This window comes from Eutrigla gurnardus (assembly GCF_963514095.1).
Source record: "Eutrigla gurnardus genome assembly, chromosome: 4".
Classification (NCBI taxonomy): domain Eukaryota; kingdom Metazoa; phylum Chordata; class Actinopteri; order Perciformes; family Triglidae; genus Eutrigla; species Eutrigla gurnardus.
Window position 1 is genome coordinate 25,185,128 of NC_139918.1, and position 22,674 is coordinate 25,207,801.

General features: G+C 45.2%; 1 protein-coding gene across 3 annotated transcripts in view; it reads right to left on the reverse strand.

Annotated features, from left to right (window-relative positions):
- Nucleotides 1-1,981: 1,981 nt before the first annotated feature.
- Nucleotides 1,982-22,674, reverse strand: part of gpc1b (glypican 1b) — a 59,122-nt gene continuing 38,429 nt past the window's right edge. The window contains exons 3-11 of one of the 3 annotated variants that reach the window (XR_014597056.1): nt 17,076-17,303; nt 16,739-16,902; nt 9,773-9,938; nt 9,023-9,153; nt 6,608-6,736; nt 6,389-6,522; nt 5,813-5,988; nt 4,051-5,392; nt 1,982-3,993 (exon numbers count right to left, since the gene is read on the reverse strand). Coding sequence is in view for 2 of the 3 variants with exons in the window: in XM_084008153.1 (XP_083864279.1) it covers nt 5,187-5,392; nt 5,813-5,988; nt 6,389-6,522; nt 6,608-6,736; nt 9,023-9,153; nt 9,773-9,938; nt 16,739-16,902; nt 17,076-17,303 (1,334 nt within the window). In the remaining variant the exon portion in view is untranslated. Of the gene's footprint in view, nt 5,393-5,812; nt 5,989-6,388; nt 6,523-6,607; nt 6,737-9,022; nt 9,154-9,772; nt 9,939-16,738; nt 16,903-17,075; nt 17,304-22,674 lie in introns of all 3 variants that reach the window. The other 2 variants (XM_084008154.1, XM_084008153.1) reach the window with 2 other exon arrangements.

Consider the following 22,674-nt stretch of genomic DNA (forward strand, 5'->3'; position numbering starts at 1 on the left):
TTTATGTATTTAAATCGGTTTAGTCTCATCCAATTGGTCCTTAAAATACTAATTAGTTTCATCCTCATCTCATCCCAACTTGCCTTTTTAGTGATCTACGGGTTCATTAAAAATGTAATGACACCAATCCCCCACTGGGTGGCAGTATGTACATTTGTACTGTCCAACCTGAGGAGGAAAACTGTGTCTGTGTGAGTTTTTTTTTAGTATTTTGAACCATCTCATATTCACTGATCCTGGCAAGAGGCGGCGATGTGAAGCTCCTTGATCTCAAATTGAAGTACTCATGTTTGAAAATTATATAACAGCTCAGCTTGAAAAACTGGGCGAGAGACAGAGAACCGGGGAGAGAGAGAGAGGGAGCAGGAGAAGCTTTAGTTCAATTACTTGGCAGATCAAAGATTGAGAGGAGGCCAGAGAGAAGACGGTGTGATGATAACAACCGAAAGGCAAAAACAGGAGTGCAGAGCACGTTTGCAGCCATGGAGGGGGATTCAGACGAGAACAGCTTGTGTCGGCACTTTCAGCTCAACTACTCAGACTTGACACTGACATGGGAATAAAAAATTACTCCCTTCGTTTGAATTTTTGGCATTTGTTCTTTATGTGAGAACCTGCATGAACACAAACTCAAACACGATTGGGATAAAGCAGCCGGAACAAGAGGATAACTGTACTCCAAACACCGGGGTTTCACCCAACCAAACATTCCGCTCCCGTAACCATAGCGATGAAGGATGAGGTAGCTTCACCATGCTGTGCACCGGGAGGGAACTAACTCGGCTACCAAACCAGATGCTTTGACACCCCAAATGGAAACGGAAACGTCTGAAAACACTTATTTTTGTTTTAACTTCCTGAGAAGTTCATGTTGCAGTGAGATACGGTCGGTGGCCTGAAGGAGAAGATGCAGCTTTATTGATCCGAGGAGACTCTATTGACGAGAGTTTGACCCTGTTGAGCAGATATTTCGGAACACTGAGACCGTTTAAGAGTCGGGAAGCAGCCGCTCGCAAGAGTGCTGCGAACCAAAAGGGCAAGCTGGAAGCCCCAAAAGGCCGAGAATAACTGTGTGTGTGTGTGTGTGTGTGTGTGTGTGGAAGGAGAAGGTGAAAAGGCTTCAGACATGATCGATGGCTGACAGGGCGAGTGTGCGTTTACAGAAGAGGGGCGAGGGATAATTTCAGTGATGTAATAATAGCAATAATATAATAATCGTCTCACTGGAGGGAGAGTGATGCACCATCATCGCTCAGTGGGAGGATATTAAAGCGTGAGGATGTGATTTCAAAAATTATTTGAGAGCTTGTGATCTAGGGATTGTTAAAATGATTCATGTGTGTGTGTGTGTGTGTGTGTGTGTGTGTGTGTGTGTGTGTGTGTGTGTGTGTGTGTGAGGACAAACTGAGGGTTTTTTTTAAAGCTTGGAGGCACTTTAGATTTATTGCAACATGCTTTAATATTCATGATCTCGGTTCTTAAAGCTGCTCTGACTCAACTCGACATTTTCCTTCACACCTATAATATGTAAGCTCCCCCCCCCCCCCCCCCGTAGGATCGGGGTCAGGTACACACACACCTGTTTAAACCCACCCAGAGGGAGGCGATCATCTCCATTGTCTGCACACAGCAAACCAGACAAAGCCCTAGTGTTCTCTGAACATGTGGCCGAGTGTGGCAACACCAGGCAACAGCTGTCACCTCTGACATCATCGCTGGATTGCATTGGCCCCTTATTTCTGAGGTGGCAGCGTGCCCCGATGCACTCTGGGAAATGATTTGGGGCAGATGGGAAGAAGAAAAGAAGAAGAAGAAGAAGAAGAAGAAGAAGAAGAAGAAGAAGAAGAAGAAGAAAGACGATTTTTAAGAAAAATGAACAACAATTTGGAAACAATGGATGTGAATGTTTGTGTGAATTAAGTAGTTTGACTTTAAAGACACACATGAATATGAACAGCATTAAAGAAACGGGACGCCAGCGTGTTGAAAATCTTACAATGTATATAATTGACACAAGATTTCAGGTACAACAGCAAATGAGACATTTTTTGTATTTTTCAACCTCTTTCTGGCATCAATCTTCACCATAAGCACAAACTCTCCATAGATCTCTGAAAACAACAAAAAAGTACATAAAAACAAGAGAATTAAAAGTACTTTTTCTTTTTTTACCCCCCTCATGTATATATAATGTATATATATGTATGTATATATATATATATACACATATATACATCGACACCTTTAAGAAAATCCTCTAATATTCAACTCTGAAGCCCGTCTTTTAAAAACGGTGGCTTTGCATTTGTTTTAACGCCACCTGATGAACGAGGGAGGGTTGAGAAGCTGATTTGAGATCAGCTCTCTCTCTCTCTCTCTCTCTCTCTCTCTCACACACACACACACACACACACACACACACACACACACACACACACACACACACACACACAGGGGCTTTGTGTTTCACCATGGTTGAACAGGAGACGTCTCGCCGGGCCACATCCATCTGCATACACACATCCAGCGATCAATACTCGTTCTCTTGGAAGGTGTGTTGACTCACGCATTGATCGGCCAATCTTGTGATGTCTCTGTGCAGACAACGCCGTTTATTGGCTTCATAAAAGTGCAGGTTTTTTTTTTTATAAAAGGGAGGGGGGGGGGGGGGACTTTGAGCAACAAATTAATGAGATCAAACAGTGGAGGAGGAGGAGGAGGAGGTGGAGGTGGGGGAGGGGAGGAGGTGGGGGGTTTGGGTTGGGTTGTGCAAATTTCAGCCGATGACATTGTGAGGCAGTCATTGAAACTGAGTCGTGAGTCGTCGTTGGATTGGAATGTCACCATCACAGTTGGGAGTCGTTTCTCATTCTTTAGGCGGGTTTCATGTGGACCGTCACATTCAGATTTCTCTTTAAGAGGGTCACAAAACAGTAGACCTACGTGGAGCTCTGGCTAGTTGTTCAAACCTCCCCCCCCCCTCCATCTAATGTCACTGTTTTCCTGTTTGAATCTAAAAATGGACCCCAAAGTGTCAAAGGCAGTCACAGGCAGATTTCTTTAACTAGGGACACACATACACACACAGCAAACGTAGCGTTCATTAATTAATTAATTAAGCAAAAAAAAAAGAAAAGAAATCAATGTTGACTTAATTGAATCTGCAGTATTATCAAGCGTTAGCTGCATGTCGTGTTGTTGTCCCCGCAGAATGAATCATGGCGTCCCAGTGAACTGTTTTTACAACCATGTGACCGTCTCCACATGTACACAATACTAACGCAACACCGACAAGCAGAGGTGTAATCGATCAGATCGGGAGTGATTACAGTAGAAGGTTGGATATGGCATAAAAAAGACAGAAAGAAAAAAAAAGAGCTGGATTAATCTCCCACTGCTGTCAGCTGATTGGTCAGACAATGTTAGTCCAATACATGTGAATACATTTCATTTCGTATATATCTATAAAGGCTCTATCGTTCCGTCTCTTTCGCTCAATCGAAGACCAAAAATAAACCTCTCATACGTCGCCCCCCCCCCCCCCCCCCCCCCCCCCCCCACCCTTTAAAAGCAGAGCTCTGGCGTTTCCTTTGAATTCCCAGTTAGCCTGACACACAATGAAGAGCTGTGTCATTGTCATATTGTCATCGCCACCATATAGAAGCATGAGGAGCGCTTTAAAGGGCATTATGACTGATGAGCCAGGGGGAGGGGGGAGGGGGGGGGAGGCACTGATATCGGAAAAGTAGCAGAAAAATGAAAATGGAAGGCAGATACATTGTGATGGATACCAACGGGGTGTTTTTTCTCTCCAAAAAACAACAAAGAAGGAATCTAAACACTGTTGAAAACTCTGTTCAGAGACGTGACGTGGAGCAGATCTACTGTGATGTGGATCTACTCTGAAGTGGCTCTACTTTAATGTGGATCCGCTGTGATGCAGATCTACCGTGACGTGGGTCTACTCTGATGTGGATCTACTTTAATGTGGATCTACCGTGATGTAGATCATCTCTGAAGTGGATCTTCGCCGCATTTAGACATGAACACATTGCGTTGCTAGTTGCAGTCATGTTGCTGATCGGAGCTCTAAGCAACAATAAAGGTGAAGTCTTCACTCCGCTGTGCACATTTAAGGAATAGCACTTCATGAGTGGTGTTTCTGCTTCTGCTACACTAGTTTTTTTTTTAAATCCCTAACTGTCAAAGCGTTGCTGTGACAGCGATCTGAAACCGACCCCCCCTGTTCCACATACAGGGCTCTATAGTGGGAAGCTGCTGTTATCTGAGACCTGGCGCGGCCAGCATGCGTTTCGCTTACACTAGACTCTGGAGGTTGATCCTAGACCGGCAGCAGGGTCTGGAGAGGAGTGGGATCTGCCCCAGCAGGTGGGGGGGGGGGGGACGGATGGATTGTGACAGACGGGTCACGTTACTCGCACGTCAAGTCCATCGTGTCGGTGGGAATGCGATCACGGCTTTTATTACAGCTTACGTGATGAAATGGCAAAAAAAAAAGTTTAAAAAATGCTGACACGCATCCTCGCCATCGTCATGGTAACGTGAGGCTCAACGCATTAAAGAGGTCTGCTGGGTCGTGCGGTCCAGATGATACCCCCCCTCCCTTTTTAAAAGTCATCAATATTATATTTCATCTAAGTGGTTTGTGTACGTCGAGGAGTAATAAAACGCCCTCGGGTCCGTTATTGAGTTACTGATTAATATATAGTTGGTTTTAATAAAAAAAATTGTGAGCGCCGCTGCGAAGCCTGTTTCTCCCCGTGGTGTCAACACCAACATCCTGTCAGCAATATAATCTTACATGTCTCAGGTAAAGTATAATCTCAGAGAACCCAAACACCGGGAAAACAAAAGACCAGCTCGAATGATGTCATAATATAGCCAGAAATAAAAGAAAAAGAGCAGAACCAAAGCAGAACCAAAACACGGATGAATACTCGTAATTCCATTTTGTTCGAATCCAAAACCAAAACCAAGTCCATCCAAGTGATTTTTTTTTAATTATTATTATTATTATTGTTGTTTCCTTATATACTATTTAGTTTTGGCAAAGTAACTAACCCCCCCGACATCTCCTCCACCCCTCCACCCCTCCCCCCCTTTCAGAATCTCCCCAACCTCCACGCCCCCCAAACTCAGTCCCAGTTGGTAGATTCCCCCGTCGATTATCGCCGGAGCAGCAAGACGAGCAGCGGAAGCAGGTAGACGGCGATGCTGGGCAGGTTCTGGGCGCCACCGCCGATGCTTTTCACCCTCTTGTTCTCCGGCGGGTACTGGATGGGCCGCTCGGTGGCGAGCACGTGGAGGCGCGGGCTGCGGGAACACGCCTCGTCGGTGCAGGTGCCACTTCCCGAACCGCTGACATCATCACCTGCAGACGGAGGGGCGGGACGTGAGTTTAATGGTACGATATACAGGCCATTTTATGTTCATCATAGAATTAACATATTAAGACCACACACTTGTTCAAAGCCCCGCCCCCTTTGTACAGACGTCTGTTCAAAGCTCCGCCCTCTTCATTCAGACCTCTGTTCAAAGCCCCGCCCTCTTCGTTCAGACCTCTGTTCAAAGCCCCGCCCTCTTCGTTCAAACCTCTGTTCAAAGCCCCGCCCTCTTTGTTCAGACCTCTGTTCAAAGCCCCGCCCTCTTCGTTCAGACCTCTGTTCAAAGCCCCGCCCTCTTCGTTCAGACCTCTGTTCAAAGCCCCGCCCTTCACCTCGACCTCGTTAAATAGTGAGTCATCGGGGATGAGGTTTCTTGTGATTGAACGTGAATGAATAAAAGGACTCACTGGTGTCCTGGAAGTCCACATCCTGGCCATTGAGAGCGTTCTTCAGGCGGTGCGTCATGATCTTCAGCTGCATGATCTGCTGGCGTATCGTCATGTCTGGTTTGGTGATGTCGATCTCCACCTCAGGGTTGTTGATCTGGCTGGCGAGGCCGTCGCCCATCACCTCGGGGAGGTACCTGGTAACATATGTGATTTAACGTGTGAATTCATTGAATTTCCTTCATTTCCCAGAATGCTGTGGGGCTGAGTTGCTTCAGACACGTCGTTATTAAAGGGGACCAGACTGACAGCTATGCAGCTACACTGTACAAGGCTAGCTGCTAACCGCTACAAAAGTGCATTAGGGTCACTGTAGGGAAAGAGAGGGGGGCAATTTATTAGTTTATTGCGATGCTAACAACCGGCATCTATGCTAGCTAACTTCCCATGAAAGTACATGTATGTTTGTAATGAATACATTCCAACGTGTGACAACTCCTCAATAAGGTCCTTTTTTTTTCTGGTGGCCCTAATTCACCGTACTTTCATATCTTCTTATTTTTTAAATGCATTCCTCTCTGGGTGGGTCCGACTTACCGGGCTCGGTTCATGCCGTTCCAACATTTGTCCTCGGCCCCCGTCCCGGTGGCCATGCGGTCGCTGCAGAGCATGCTGGGCAGGGAAACCCAGTAGGGCTGCATGTCCCTCAGTCTCACCGTCACATCGGACACCTGACAGCAAATTCACCAGCATTTTAATACTCATCTAATCAGCTGTGTACAAAGGTGAAGCGAACAGCAGAACGAACACACGAACCAGTTTGTCCATTTTGCTGGAGCCGGTTCCCGGCCGGGGGTCCACCGCAACCTTCTCTCTCTGCACGCCGTCGTCCGTCGCCGTGCTGCTGGCTCCGCCCTCTCTGATGTTTCCACACGCCTGGAACAGCTGGAACGGGAAAAAAGACAATGAACGAGAAGAAATGAAAAAAAAAAGACGTTTTTTTAAACTTTACTTTCAAAACACGACGGTGTATTAGGGTCACCGTAGGGGAAAAGAAAAAAAAAAAACGGAGCTGAGAGAGGGGGGACAATATTCTGGGAAAAAAGTTGCGAATTCGAAAGTTTGTAATCTAGGCGGGTAGGCTTGGATGCTAGCGGTAGCTTTCACTTCTCATAGCCGATATAAACAAGTTGCTTGGTTCCACTAACACCAAATGTTTGCCGTTGCTATGACAACAAGTGAAAGCTAGTGCTAGCATCTTAGCTCTAAACCGCCACCGATCAATAAAACACCAATAAGATGACAATTTGGCCTCATATGAATAAAAGCAACAATAAGCATCAACATCATCACCCTAAGGACCTTAACGAGGCGTTGTCACACGTTGGGATGATTCATTAGAAAAATAGATAAAAGCGTACATTCATTGGAAGTTAGCTAGCATAAAAGCCGGTTGTTAGCATCGTAATAAACTCCCAAATTTGCCGCTTTCTTCCCTGAATATTGCCCCCTCTCTGGGCTCCATTTTTTTTTTTTCTATATCGTCGTAAGTTTGACAAATTATTACAAAAATATGAACAGGATGTTTTGAAGAGGAGAAAATAAAGAAGTCCTGAAGCAGCGGAGAGGTAACGGATCAAAGAGGGAGATGATCCAGTGTGTAGTATATCGGTGTTGACTGGAATCTGATGATCCTTAAACATTTGGTTTGCAGCACCGTTCTCTACGTCTGAAGCCGACAGCGACAGCGTTCCGGCTCTCTACATATCGACATTTCTACGTGACCCGGGGAGTCGATGGCAGAACGACTCGTCCCCATCGGCGCTCGCGCTTTTCTAAACGGAGCCCGGGGAATCCACTCAGACTGCCGTCATCTGTCATCCAATCTGTTTAGAGGAGCCGCGAGCCGTTCAACCTTCACACGACGAGAAAATAATCCCGTCTTCAGCTTCCAGTCGCGTCTGCCAGCAGAACGTGTCGCTCTTCTTTTAAATCACTTCTTAAAACACTTTTATAGACCTGCTTTCATGAGATGTCGCCCGTTTAATTTCACTTTTGCATTTCTAACTTATTTTATTTATTTATTAGCTATTAATTCTTTTTCATTTATTATTTTATTTATTTATTTGTGTATAGACCCGTATGTGTGTAAACTTTTGTTGTTAAAGGTGCTATATAGATAAAGTTATTATTATTAGTATATTATACATACATGTGGATTTGTGATGTCAGTTTAAAATAGGAGATAATCTAATGACTTGACGTTTTTCCTCCCCGGAGACGAAGCCGCCGTGTGTGTGATTACTGAACGAGGTCAGAAGGCAGACCGCCAACGCTAGCGCTCACCTCCAGCCCAGCCTGGCTCTCTAACAGCCGACCGGCAACAGAGGAAGCTTTGTCTCGCAGCTCGCCATCTACACGGTTTTCCACCATCGCCGAGGCAGCTGAGTCGGATTCCCAACCGCTGCCAGCTCCTCTTAGGGATCGGATCCAAACGTTTAAACGTTTAAACGGGGGAAGGAAACGCCGGGCCTGCAGCCTGGTCATGACTCACAGCCTTTTATCTTAAATATCTAGCATATAGGGCATTAATGTGGTGGTATGACATGAAGAGAGGGCAGCATTTTATTAGCAGTATTTCGGAAACATAGGAGAGAGAAGGGGTGTGACATGCAGGAAAGGACCTCCGGCCGGGATTCGAACCGGGGTCTGCTGCGTATGTACGTTCGTACATGGTATGCGCTTAAACCACTCCGCATACAAAATGAGTTGTGATGTCACAGGATATGTAATTAGTGATAAATCTAATAATTATTACAATTTATAAATGTTACATTATAGTGTGACATTTGTGTCAATAATTGTGAAGCACAGATGACTGCGGTGGTGGGAGAAAAAAAACACTTTGTTTTGGCAAACAGATTATTTTAGTCATATATTCAGGAATAAAATAAAGCAACAATGTGGACGTGTGTTGAACAGATCGGTCTACAAACTACTCTGAATGCCAAATCCTCATCATTATGTGTGTGTATATATATATATATATTTAAATATATATTTAAAGTAGAATTATCTTCCTCTGGAAGAAGCTTTTTTTATGACTTTTTCTCCTCCGTTTGCTCATTCTCACAGATGTGAAGAGCCTTCAATAATCACAGGAAGTGGGAGATTCACTCGGACTCTGGTGAGAAACATCGTGCAGCTGTTTTGCATGTCGTGCACTCTGACCTTGCTGTTGATGCTCTCTATATTGTCCATCATGTTGAGCATGGCGTTGGATATGTGAGCGGGCAGGGAGAGGACCACGCTGTCCACGCCAGACGGGCCGTCCAAGCGTCCCGCCACCTGCATCATCGTTTCTAGAAGACGGGGAGAAAGTTAGCCTGGAGAAAGGTATCACTACCTATCAAGGTCATGTGTATAATGCATAATTTATTACACCTTATAATGCATTTATAAGGCTTTTTAAATGTTTATTATCATGCATGACACCTTATAACAAGGTTTATAAAGTATTATAAGTGGTGGATGTAATGTATTATCAGGCTTTACCTGTCCTGGATGTGACAGCACATTATAACCAAACTTTAGCCAGCTATAAAGACACAGAGAGCTCTATCATAACAGATTATAAATTCTAAGTTTCTGTAATGAATAATGTGCTGTGTAACATCCAGGACTTTGGGATCACTTGGGCATGGAGGTATGAAGTTAAAACACTTTATAAACCTTGTTAGAAGGTATAAACTTAGACTTTAATGCCTTATAAATGCATTATAATGTGTTATAAATGCTTGTGATGCATTATATACATGACCTCCATAGAAGGTGTTACCAAAAGGTCATATATATGCACCCTGGTAGGAGGCTCCTGCAAAGCGAGATCATGCATCGGGGCGAACCCTCCCAGCAAACACGTGGCTGCACCTGCATGTGAATGTGTGTGTGTGTGTGTGTGTGTGTGTGTGCTCCCCCCACCTGCCAGATGCCTCCACTCGGTGTTGAGGTCAGCCTGGTTGGCCAGACAGCCCTTCATGACGTTGCTGCAGTAGTTGGCACAAGGTCTGGCGGAGGCCATGCCGCGGCAGTGAGGGCAGTAAGTCATCCTCATCATGGCCCGCACGCACTCCGGGCTCAGCTGCACCTGCAAACACACACACACACACACACACACACACACACACACACACACACACACACACACAGGTGAACAACCACATCATGTGTGTGTGATCTAATAGTCTCCATGTTTCAGAGCGCTGAATGAAATGGCTTTAACAAAATGTGAAGATAGATATTTCCTTTTAGACACACGATGACAGTCGCATCACTGTGGGAGGTCACACCTCCCATGGCGACCTTTTTCAGTTTGCACCAAGGCTCTCTCTCTCTCTCCCTCTCCCTCTCCCTCTCCATTCACCACAGTTTCCTTGGAAACCACTTTGGTAAAATGTGCTTTTTGTTTCACGTGCAATGAAAAAAAAAAGGCGCTGACATTCATACGAGTATTCTCATCATTACACTCTCTATCCCACCAGGCTGTTCCCCCCTCCAGGCTGCCCCCCCCCCCCCCCACAGGAGAGGGCCTCGGTGCGTGAAAAGTAAAACTGGGTTAATACCAGTAAGCTCTGTTCACAAGAGAGTACAGCTATGCATACAAAACCTCAGTGTGTGTGTGTGTGTGTGTGTGTGTGTCTGTGTGTGTGTGTGTGTGTGTGTGTGTGTGTGTGTGTGTGTGTGTGTGTGTGTGTGTGTGTGTGTGTGTGTGTGTGTGTGTCTGTGTGAGAGAGAGATGGAATGAACCCAGCTATGCATACAAAGCTCCTCTAAGCTGACATCTGGGCCATCCTGATGCTTTTCCTGGAAACTGTTCTTCCAACAGCAAAGTCACAGTTAAAAACCGGCATTTTAACAAATACACAGCAGAATTAGGACGACAACCGGGGATCAGGTGGGAAAACAAGATGAGAACTCTGCAAGACCCGCGGAGGAGTTCAGCTGAGGCGGTTTCTGCTCGGCATTAAAACCCAGTCGGTGGACGGGAACCGTGTCCACGGAGAGATGGAATAACATCCCCATCACGGTGTAATGCTGTATTGTTTGCAGTTAAATGATATTTTCGTAGAATCTTTTGTGAGTCACAGTTAAATATATTTACTTTGGTTTCAAACACCTTCCACTGCCTTCTGTTACTTTCTTTTTTTTCCCACGGCCGTACTATTTATGTTCCCGACCCAATTTCCCCTTAAGGATCATTAGAATGTAATCGAATCATATTTGATCCACAAAAGGGTCATTTATTCTGACATTGTTTTCAAAATGACATCTTAAACCCATTTAGAAAACAACTGGATAGGAAGAAGCATCTCTGGTGTGTGAGAGAGATCAATAGAATTAGGTAATCATTGCCAGTTGCACAAGGGTATAAAAGCAATAAGCACACCACATTCCCAGGCTTAATCTCAAGTCACATGAGACATGAGTCAGAACCCCCCCCCCTCATTAGCCGGGATGAGTCAGACGAATGCTTCCTCGGTGAGAGAGGAGAGAGAGGGGAAAACCAGAGATAGGGGATGGTTTTTTAAGATTCGCCGAGGGGGCGTTGGCAGTTTAAAAAAACTAAAACTAAAAAAAGAAGCCCCGGGTGATGTTAATGAAATCCTTATTAAAAGGAGAGCCTGTCATTAATCTGGGTCCTGTTACATCATCCATACAGTGTTAATGTGGGAATCCCACGAAACACAGTGTAACCGCTAATTGGAGGTTCATGTTGACGACTTCCTCGTTTGCCCACTGGGCCAATCAGACGAGGAGTAAGGATTAGATTCATTATAGAAGAAAATAAAACGTAATACATCAAATTAAAATGCCCATCTCCATTACACGGACCACAGGGGGGGGGGGGGGGGGTATGAAACAGAAGTTTAGATCGTTTACTTAATGGTTAATCAAATCTGTGACTGATGAAGATAACAGCTTCTACACACACACACACACACACACACACACACACACACACTGGCCTGATTCAAACCAACTCCACATTGGCCAATATATAATATAATATACAACAAAGCAAAATACTGCAGTAAAGAACATAAATAAACAATTTAAATAAATTACCATATACGAAAAAAAGACACCATATATACATATGCAGCCTTTTATAATAATATGGACAATTTCACGGTGTATATATGGCTGCATATTTATAAATAGTGTCTTTTTTTATTTATTTACCCTCACCTTTACAACCTGCTCCCCACACCTGTCTCTCTGCCTGTCTCTCTCTCTGCCTGTCTGTCTCCCCTCTGTAATTACTGAGGAGATATGAGTGAACTCGTGTTATAGAGCAGGACGACCCAGTCTCCTCGCCCCCAGAGCAGCCATGTGGCGCGTGGCCTACTTCCTCCTCTCCACGACCCGAGGGAAGTACAGCCGAGGACACGGCCACCGGGGCGGCTCGGAGGAATTAATACTGAACCGGAAAAAGAGGGAGTTGAGGCTGCATCTTAATGTCTCACACACACACCCCTCAAATGATTCTGTTGTTTCCACCCGTCCTGGTCTCTCAGCCTGCTTTCATATTCTTTCATCACTCTTCACTTCCTGATCCGACTGAAGCACAGCAGGGATCCATGCTGTGTGTCTTCCAGGTTAGTTGCACTTTCCTTGGAAGTCATTGGACTCACAAAGATCATTTTTATTCTCTCCAGCTTTACACAGGAGAAGTGTTGAACATGACTACAATAAACTACAATAGTATAATTATTATATATTGTCATGGGCTATATATATATTTATAAAGTGGCAAATTAGCGTGTTTATTCTCTGAATGTTGGCCCGTCCCTCGGCTCCGTCTTTGTGGCCCAAAGACGCCGTCGTACAAACCTCCCCGAGCAGCGCCTGATCAACACGTTCTGGTGCTAGCCGTTGTCTTATTAGGGCCCAATCAATCAATCAATCAATCAATCAATCAATCAATCAATCAATCAATCAACGATAGAATTACAGGTGGAATCAAGCTCAGATCCAACTTTCTGTACCGAACTACTCACACTTACACACTAAAGAGAGACAGCAGAAGTGATGCTGGAGTCTCATTGTGTTGCATACGTACACAATGATAGAAAGTCTGACACACACACACACACGCACGCACGCACACGCACACACACACACACACCCACACACACACACACACACACACACACAGGAATGATGACTTTGAAATGGAACAGTTGTCTTTTCTCTCTCTCAGTCAAATTGAACCAAACGGGCCGTGACTCGGCTTACTCAGAGACAGGAAGTGCCGTTCTGTCTTCCTGCACAGTTCAGCGGTCCGGCTTCCATTAGAGGGGGGCGACCAAGGGTGTCTCTCTCTCTCTCTCTCTCACACACACACACACACACACACACACACACACACACTCTCTCTCTCTCTCTCACACACACACACACACACACACACACACACACACACTCTCTCTCTCTCTCTCAATTTATTCAATTCAAAGGCTTTATTGGCTTGACATTTGAAATGTGTTGCCAAAGCACAATTATATACATACAATAAAATAAAATAATGACAATAATAATAAAAATAATAAGATAACAGAATAATATAGATCATTGAATGAACATACATATTTATCTCCTTTTTTAAATATTGGTGTAATCAAACCTTTATTCCACAGGTCAGGGAAGACACCAACTTTTAGGATGATGTTAAATAATTTAATTAAAGACAATTTAATTATCAAATTAATCTCTCTCTCACGCTGTCTTTTTCTCTCTCTCTCTCTCTCTCTCTCTCTCAATTCAATTCATTAGGCTTTATTGGCTTGACATTTGAAATGTGTTGCCAAAGCACAATTAAATGCAATGCATTAAAAAAATAGTAATAATAATAAAATAATAAGACAGAACAGAATGATATAATTCAATAAAATATATATATATATATATATATATATATATATAAATATATATATATATATATATATATATATATATATATATATAAATAATCTCTCTCTCTCTCCCCCCCCTCTCTCTCTCAACACAATGAGATCCGTGACCTTACTGAGAGTGGCAGCGCTGCAGAACGCTGGTATTAGCGGCCTGGATGACATTTTGTGATTTTGTAAAAGCGATGCTAATTATGAGATCACGTTTTCACTAAAGGGTTTGTTGAACACGTTGCTCGCCAGCTCGCTCTCCTCCCACAAAACAAAGAAATGGCATCAGACAGGAAGTGTGTACTCCGGCATGTCGAGGAGAGATGCTTATCTAGCGGAGCTCTGCATAGACCTGGTCCTGAGACCTGGTTAGAGACCTGGTTCAGGGACCTGGTCTAGAGACCTGCTCCAGAGAACTGGTCCGGAGACCTGGTCCAGAGAACTGGTCTATAGACCTGGTCCAGAGACCTGGTCCAGAGAACTGGTCCAGAGACCTGGTTAGAGACCTGGTTCAGGGACCTGGTCTAGAGACCTGCTCCAGAGAACTGGTCCGGAGACCTGGTCCAGAGAACTGGTCTATAGACCTGGTCCAGAGACCTGGTCCAGAGAACTGGTCCAGAGACCTGGTTAGAGACCTGGTCCAGAGACCTGGTCCAGAGACCTGGTTAGAGACCTGGTTCAGGGACCTGGTCTAGAGACCTGGTCCAGATAACTGGTTCAGAGACCTGGTTAGAGACCTGGTCCAGAGACCTGGCTAGAGACCTGGTTCAGGGACCTGGTCCAGAGACCTGGTCCGGAGAACTGGTCCAGAGAACTGGTCTATAGACCTGGTCTATATACCTGGTCCAGAGACCTGGTTCAGGGACCTGGTCTAGAGACCTGCTCCAGAGAACTGGTCCGGAGACCTGGTCCAGAGAACTGGTCTATAGACCTGGTCCAGAGACCTGGTCCAGAGAACTGGTTAGAGACCTGGTCCAGAGACCTGGTCCAGAGACCTGGTTAGAGACCTGGTTCAGGGACCTGGTTTAGAGACCTGGTCCAGATAACTGGTTCAGAGACCTGGTTAGAGACCTGGTCCAGAGACCTGGCTAGAGACCTGGTTCAGGGACCTGGTCCAGAGACCTGGTCCGGAGAACTGGTCCAGAGAACTGGTCTATAGACCTGGTCTATATACCTGGTCCAGAGACCTGGTTAGAGACCTGGTTCAGGGACCTGGTTAGAGACCTGGTTCAGGGACCTGGTCCAGAGACCTGGTTAGAGACCTGGTTCAGTGACCTGGTCTGGAGAACTGGTCCAGAGACCTGGTCTGGAGAACTGGTCCAGAGAACTGGTCTATAGACCTGGTTCAGAGACCTGGTTAGAGACCTGGTTCAGTGACCTGGTTCAGGTCCAGAGACCTGGTTCCCTCGACTCTGGGTCCGGCAGGTTTTAGTCGTCACTGCCCGCTATACGCCCGACTAGCTGCCTTCATGGTTATTATATTTTCCTCCCCTGGTGGCTGTGATGTTGCTGCACACAGCAACTTAATTGAGCCATCGTCAGGTCCCTCTGTGCAGGGAGTCTCACTCCGATGCCCCAAACACACACACACACACACACACACACACACACACACACACACACACACACACACACACACACACACACACACACACACACACACACATATACATCAGAGCGAAAGGGACCAGGATCACGTGGATCCACGTGTGGCTTTGCAGTCAGGAAGCAGCACCGCGACCTGTTCTGTCAGGTATTTATGTCTTCTTCATGCTCACACACACACAGCCTGACCTTGTAATATATCTTTAAAAACGTGGTCCTGTAATATTCATCTCTGGTGCAGCACCTTCTCTCAGAAGGATGGCTGTATATATTTCCCAGGGGGCCACTGGTCTCTAGACCCCGTCCTCGGCCCCCGGCCGTCTGACGGGAGATATTTCTACCGGACTGGCCACCTCCCTTTTTCAGGAGCCGGAATTATTTCTCAGTCTTGCTCTGATGTTAACCTTACTCTTGTCTCCTGCACACAGAGGGGACCGGTTCTCTGGCAGATATTACCCCCCCCAGGGAGACATTCGTCCTCCCAGAGCTGACATTAACTGTTGTTGCAGGGGCTGATTGTCTGGGGGGGGGGGGAGGCCATACTTTATGGAGCCTCCCGGTTTCCACCAACATTGATCTGCCACTGCTTTATAATATGTGCGGACTGTGTGTGTGTGTGTGTGTGTGTGTGTGTGTGTGTGTGTGTGTGTGTGTGTGTGTGTGTGTGTGTGTGTGTGTGTTGACTTAAAAAGGCTGTTCACCAACTAGAGATGCACACAGACCTCCTAACACGAGAATACCTGAACATGTTAGCTTTGCAGTAAAATTCAGGGTTCCTCCACCTAAGTCAAATTCAAGCACTTTTCAAGCATTTCAAGGTGCATTTCCATGCTTTTCCAGCACCTTCCAGCTGTGGTAAACTCCATATTTGTATCAATCCAATGGTCAGTATTCAGTCTACTTATTATGTCACTTGTTCATCACATTAAATGAGATGTTATTGTCCTCTAAACAACCAACATGATGTTTGGAGACAGCTTTTTACAGAAGGACCACAAATGAAAGGAAAACTAATTCCACTAACAGATCCACAGAAATATAATCACCAACTATTTTCATCATCTGTTCATCATCAAAAGTCATTTTTCATGCAGAAATGTCAGAAAATGCTGTTTTCAGTCCCTCAAATATGGAGATCTTCTTTTCTCTGTTCTATCATATATGTCATCACATAGAACACACATTTCAAGACCTTTATTCTAAATCCAAGCACTTTTCAAACCTTGAAAACACCACACTAATATTCAAGTGTTTTCAAGGATTTCCAGCACCCATACTAACTCTGAAAAGGGTATTTGAGGCATTTAGACACTTACAACAAAAGCATGGGAAGTAAGGAAACCAGACTAAAGAGAGCCATTTGGAATGAACAGGTTACCTGGGAGACTTTGCGGACCACGTCGCCGCTGATCACCAGCCCCTGAACGAAGGAACGCGCCGCCACAAACGTGTGCGTGACCGACATCTTGATCACGCGGGGGTCGTCGCCGAACGGCCGTAGCGTCTCTAACTGCTTGGACACACACTCCAGGTAGTCCTCACCTGCAATCAGCATGTACAACCATTAAAATCTGCATCCAGGTGGATAAAAACATCTAAGAATATGAAGAAATATCAAAATGGATACAAGGTGAATAAATAAGACGTTATCGTCGGCATATCGTATAATATCCCCGGTTGTTATTTTGCTGTTCCATGAAAGAAGCTGAACGTACCTATGTAATATTGCTTGTTTGCCTGGTAGAACAGCTTCTCCATCAGCTTGGCCCAGAATTCATTGAGGACCTCCTCCAGGTTGACGTTGGAGCCTCGGTAGTAGTGCCTCAAGTCCGTGTACAGTTCGGAGAACACCTGGGAATTCTGGGAGTATATGGCGCCCCACAGTGGAGTGAAACTCTCCTGGAGATGAATGGCGGAGCGGTTCAGCAACTCCAGGAAGTATCCTAGAAAACAAAATGTAGAAGGTGAATGGGATAAAACGCCGTATTTGGGCCTTCCCATGAATGTACGCATTTATTTTTATAATTAGTACATCACAACGTGTGACAACGCCTCGTTGAGGTCCTTAGGGTGATGATGTTGACGCTTATTGATGGTTTTATTTATATGAGGTTTATTGGTCGGGGCGGTTGGGCTAAGATGCTAGCGGTAGCTTTCACTTGGCATAGAGGAAGATTCTTGACCGGATGTTTGCCGTTGCTACGACAAAAAGAGCAGAAAAAGGATTGTATTTTCTACATGATTTCCCTCTCTGCAGACTGACGGTTTGCTTCACACTGTCAGTGAACCTAAAGCTGAAGCATGTGACGGTGCAGCTTGAGGGGAAGTCAGAGCATTGACACCGGTCCATGTGAGGATTTACAGATACAGAGTCCAGACGGAGCTAGGCAGGCAGACAGACAGACAGGTAGGCAGAAAGACAGGAAGGCATACTGTCGGTTTGGGGGGGGTGTCTCTCTATATATAGTGCAATAAGATACAGCTCCACTAATACAGCTTAAAAAAGCAACACACAGTCTCCAGGACAACAAGAAAATGAAATGCTGTGCTGGACGAGTGAAGCTGAAACGGCGGTTCATTGAGTTTCCGTCAAGGTGCAAAAACATTCCTATGTTTGTTTACTAATCTCAGCTTCTCTGTTTGCCCAGTGGCAAAACATTATTTTTTACATTATTACATACGCCTTGTGTGTAAACATCATTTATAAACCAGACCTCAGATCTGCCAGGTCTGTGTGTGTGTGTGTGTGGGTGTGTGTGGGTGGCAGCACGACAACACCATCCCTGAACTGTCCATTCATTCAGGGCCAACAGCTGCTCTGCATCTCCACACACAATGGATCCAAACCTGGTGTGTGTGTGTGTGTGTGTGTGTGTGTGTTTGTGGGACAGGGAGATGGAAGGCTGTAGGTGTGTTATCGCTGCATACCCAGAGCCAAACAGCCGTTTCCCTGACGACAACATGTGGAATAAGCCAAGTTAGAAAGTGGCTAAAACTCCCCCAACACCCACCATATATGCACACGGCCCCCGAAGACACCCACAGCACCCGGAGCTACATAACGCTCTGATAGGCTAAGCTCATCCTGACCCGTCTGCATGGCGTTATGGAAGCTGCCGCTCCGCTTCTCCCCGCTCATTAATAAACCCCGGCTTCACCGCTGACGTTACGTTGCTGCTGCTGCTGCTTCCTCCGGCATTTTCTCAGACTCCGAGCCAAAAGGTCCGCTCTCGTCCGAGCCAATGAGTTGAAAAAAGATAGTGTTTATGGCTAAATGCTAACAGATACGTGCTCCCGTGAGGAGGAGTTGGTTCTAAATCCACTAGCAGACGACCTGCTGTGACATTTCCTGTTCATTTGTATATTCCGTGCTGAGTAGGCGTCGTCTAAGTTTAGGAAAAAGTACTCAAAAATAATCTTGGAAACATCAAGGGACAAGTTTTTGTCCAACTTTGTTTTGGTTCCAAAAAGCACCGCATCCTGACAAATCTCCTCCTACAACTACAGTCTCACTCGGCGCCCACGATCGGTTGCACTTTGACAAGCGAAGTCATAGTAAAGTGTCAGTTTGATGCACACGATGAGCTCTGGGCAATCCAATAAGACAATGTAATGATATTTGTGCCTTGGCTGCATCATGGAGGAGGCGTTTCCAAAGGTTACCAGTTAAGTCATCTCCTCTTCCAACTTTTATCCAACTTTGTTCTGGCTCCTTCTCCTACAACGACAGCCTCACTCACTTTGACAACCCGAGTTAAAGTCACGAGTCGGGTTGATGCACATGTACAATAATTCTAATCTGAGCTTCTAAAGGGGTTCAAAATGCATAAAAAAGGGTCTGATATCTCCTGGAAACAAAGTGAAGTTATTTCAAATAAAGTAGGAAAATAAAACGTTCCATTTTTCAAGGTTAAGATGTGTTTTTTTTAATGATATGCTGCAGTCTTATTGTGCTACGGTGGAGCACCAGATTCAAATTGTGCGATCCGTTCTTTCTAAATAAATATGGGTAAGAGAAAAAAACAAGTCCACTTTCCAAAGGCAGAACAAAAAAGCTGAGGCAAATGTTTTGAGTAAGTGTCGAGTAAGCTCCTCATTATAGCGATAAACCTCAGAGTGCAGAGCAAATGGCAGCGTAATGAATGGTGGCGCTGCGTCGGATTCCTGTTTGTGAGGGATTTCTGGGTTTCTAATACCAGCAGCTGCACGGCCAGAGACTCTCCAACCCGGTGACACGGCGTCCCCCTGCTGCCTGACCTCCTGTCACTCACACTATCAGGAAACACGGCTCCAAAACACACACACACACACACACACAGACACACACACACACACACACACACACACACACACACACACACACACACTTACACACACTTCCAGGAGTCAGCAGAAAAGCACATGTGCACACATGTAACACAGATAAGAAAAAAACTGCAGGAGGATCACAGACCTTCACACAAACACACACACACACACTGTACATAGTGGCAGCCAGACAGTCAGACAGACAGACGGAGAGCTGCTGTGACTAGTGTGGCTTTGCCTTTAATCCCCATTAGAATTTATTCCTGCTGAGTTCTGTCAGCCAGACTGCAGAAGAAGAAGATGGAGAGAAGTTGTTTTCTGCATTAAATTAATTATATTTTATATATATATATATATATATATATATATATATGGAGAAGGCGGGGGAGGCAGGGGGGGTGTTGGAAGGTGGATCTGGGTAAATGGCATGATGCCGTCCGGTTCTCCTCCTCTGCCCTTCAGCTCAGATGAATGATGATCATCATTAGTATGACACACAGCCCCCCACGTGTGTGTGTGTGTGTGTGTGTGTGTGGAGATGACCTTTCTCATTCTTCATCTGTTTGTCTCTGTGATACAGGCAGACTCACCCCTCCTTCCTTCTCCTCCCTCCCTACAGGAGGATCCTGATTGGTTGATATGAGTGTTACTCATCATCAGTGTGGAAACCTCCTCAATGCAAACATTCAGAATTATAAGTAGACATTAATCATTACTTTGCTTGTAAGCAGGTATAAATATATATATATATATATAATATATATAATATAAATAAATAAATATTAATAATTAATAAATATAAGCAGCAAACAAGACAGGAGTACAGGTATTATCACCCAGGGATAATATACAGTAAATACAAATTTCCACTTTTAACAGTGTTTGCATGTATCACGTTTATGTAGAATCATAAATCAGGAGTTATTGTCCAAATGAATAGTTGTGACGCATAAAAGTGGAATTTTAGTTTGAGTGTTTTTATGTGTTTTGTTGGATATAAATATTGGAGAATATCCTTTTTGATGTCATGATAATGACATTAACTCTGTAGACTCCAACCACATTGACTGCATATTCTCATAACTAACAGCAGTTTTTTCTTTAATGTGACAGTCGATGTGATCCCTCCTCCTCCTCCTCCTCCTCCTCTCTCACGCTGAAGAAGAAGTCAAGAGTCTTAATGACTTTCTTCCTGTGGCGAGAGGGGAGTTAATGATTTCATTTGTAATCACTTTGAGCTCCACATCCAGGCCACCTTGACATGTCAGAGGCTTATTTTAACTCCGTTCCTACATTCACGTATCCCACCGCTCCTATACCCCATCACACACACACACACACACACACACACACACACACACACACACACACACACACACACAGTTAAAGTACTCTCAAGTATAATTTCACCCTCTTTTTCTGAGGGCTCGTATTGATCGGTACGGTGCTTTAAACCAGACGAGTAGCCTCTACCTCCACATGCCCTCTGTCTGAGTCTCTCTGGTGTCTCTCCATCATCGTCCTCTCTCTCACACACACACACTCTGTCTCTCTACGGCGTGGAGTCGTGATGTTGACGAGGGATTCGTTATAACGCGGCGGTACCATTGCTGTTCCTCTGGCTCCACGTTCTCACACAGAGGTATCACCGGACCAGGATAATCCACCTGCAGGGTTCTCATACTGAGGGGCTTTAGCTCGCCTGTCAACATCCCCGCCACTAACGTCTAATAAAGTCGCAGCTGACACCGACTGATTGAATAATCTGATCTAATGCCAGTCGGCTGATTAGGTAAATCACAGGCTGACAAGAAATCGCTGAATCTCTCAAACGGATGGTCTCTTCTCACCCAAACTCTCTCTCTCTCTGGTCTCCGGTGAAAACCGTTTGGCGTTCGGGGGGTTTCAGCCTCCAATCAGCAGCTTATATTCTCTCACATGTGCAGGAAATGTTTCAAAGCACCCGGGACCGTGATGGAGGACGCAGAAGAAGAACATACACAGCAATATAAGCTCGATTTCCTAATTACACGTGTTTTTCTGCAGGAGAATGACATTTCCCACACTCTGAAATGGAGTGAAAATAGCCTTTTACACGTGAGGCGGATGCAGACTGTTGATTCACACACAGCTCACGGCCATAAATAGAGAAGGAGTTGAGAGAAGCTGGATCGGGCTGAGTTTTTTGGCAGCGTGTCAGGCGCTGACGTGGGAGGACAGGATGGTAATGGAAGATCAGTGAAAGACAGAGAGAAGGAGTCCGACGGAGAAAAAGCAACCAACTGTATATCTCTTTCAAATCTGACAGCCCAGATTCTATTTGTCCATTTGGCAAGTGGTGAATGAGCATATTAGCTGGATGGTTGTTTGGCAGGGAGGAGACGGAGGAGACGCAGAGAGGACGAGGAGCCAAGTGGAGGAGGAGAAAACCAGGTGCATTAAAACATGAAGCTAGAAAGAGTCCAGTACGTCTGCCAAGCACTGAAGCTGGTATTTGTGAAAGTTGCATCTGGATCGGATCTTCATCAAAATACATAATCATGTTGATGAGTTTAGGAGGGGGGGGGGGGGGGGGGGGATCCACATCCTGTCTGGGAATATAACTGCAGCGTTCATGTGACTCGATTATCAGGGTTACCGGGTTAATAACGATGTATTAGGGCCACTGTAGGAGAAAAATATAAATAATATAAATATATATATAAAAGAATGGCGCCGAGAGAGAGGGGGGGGGGGGGGGGTAATATTCTGAGAAAAAAAAGTTACAGATTTGCTACTTTATTATGGAGGTCATGAGGAAGTAAACACGTTGCTGGACCAGATGTTTGCCGTTGCTACGGCAAAAAGCGAAATCTACCGCTAGCATCTTAGCCCTCAACTGATCAATCACACCCATAAGATGACATGGCCTCATATCAATAAAAGCAACAATAACCATCAACATCATCACCATAAGGACCCTAACGCCGACAAACGATACATTCAGGAGCCGTTGTAATCTGTAAA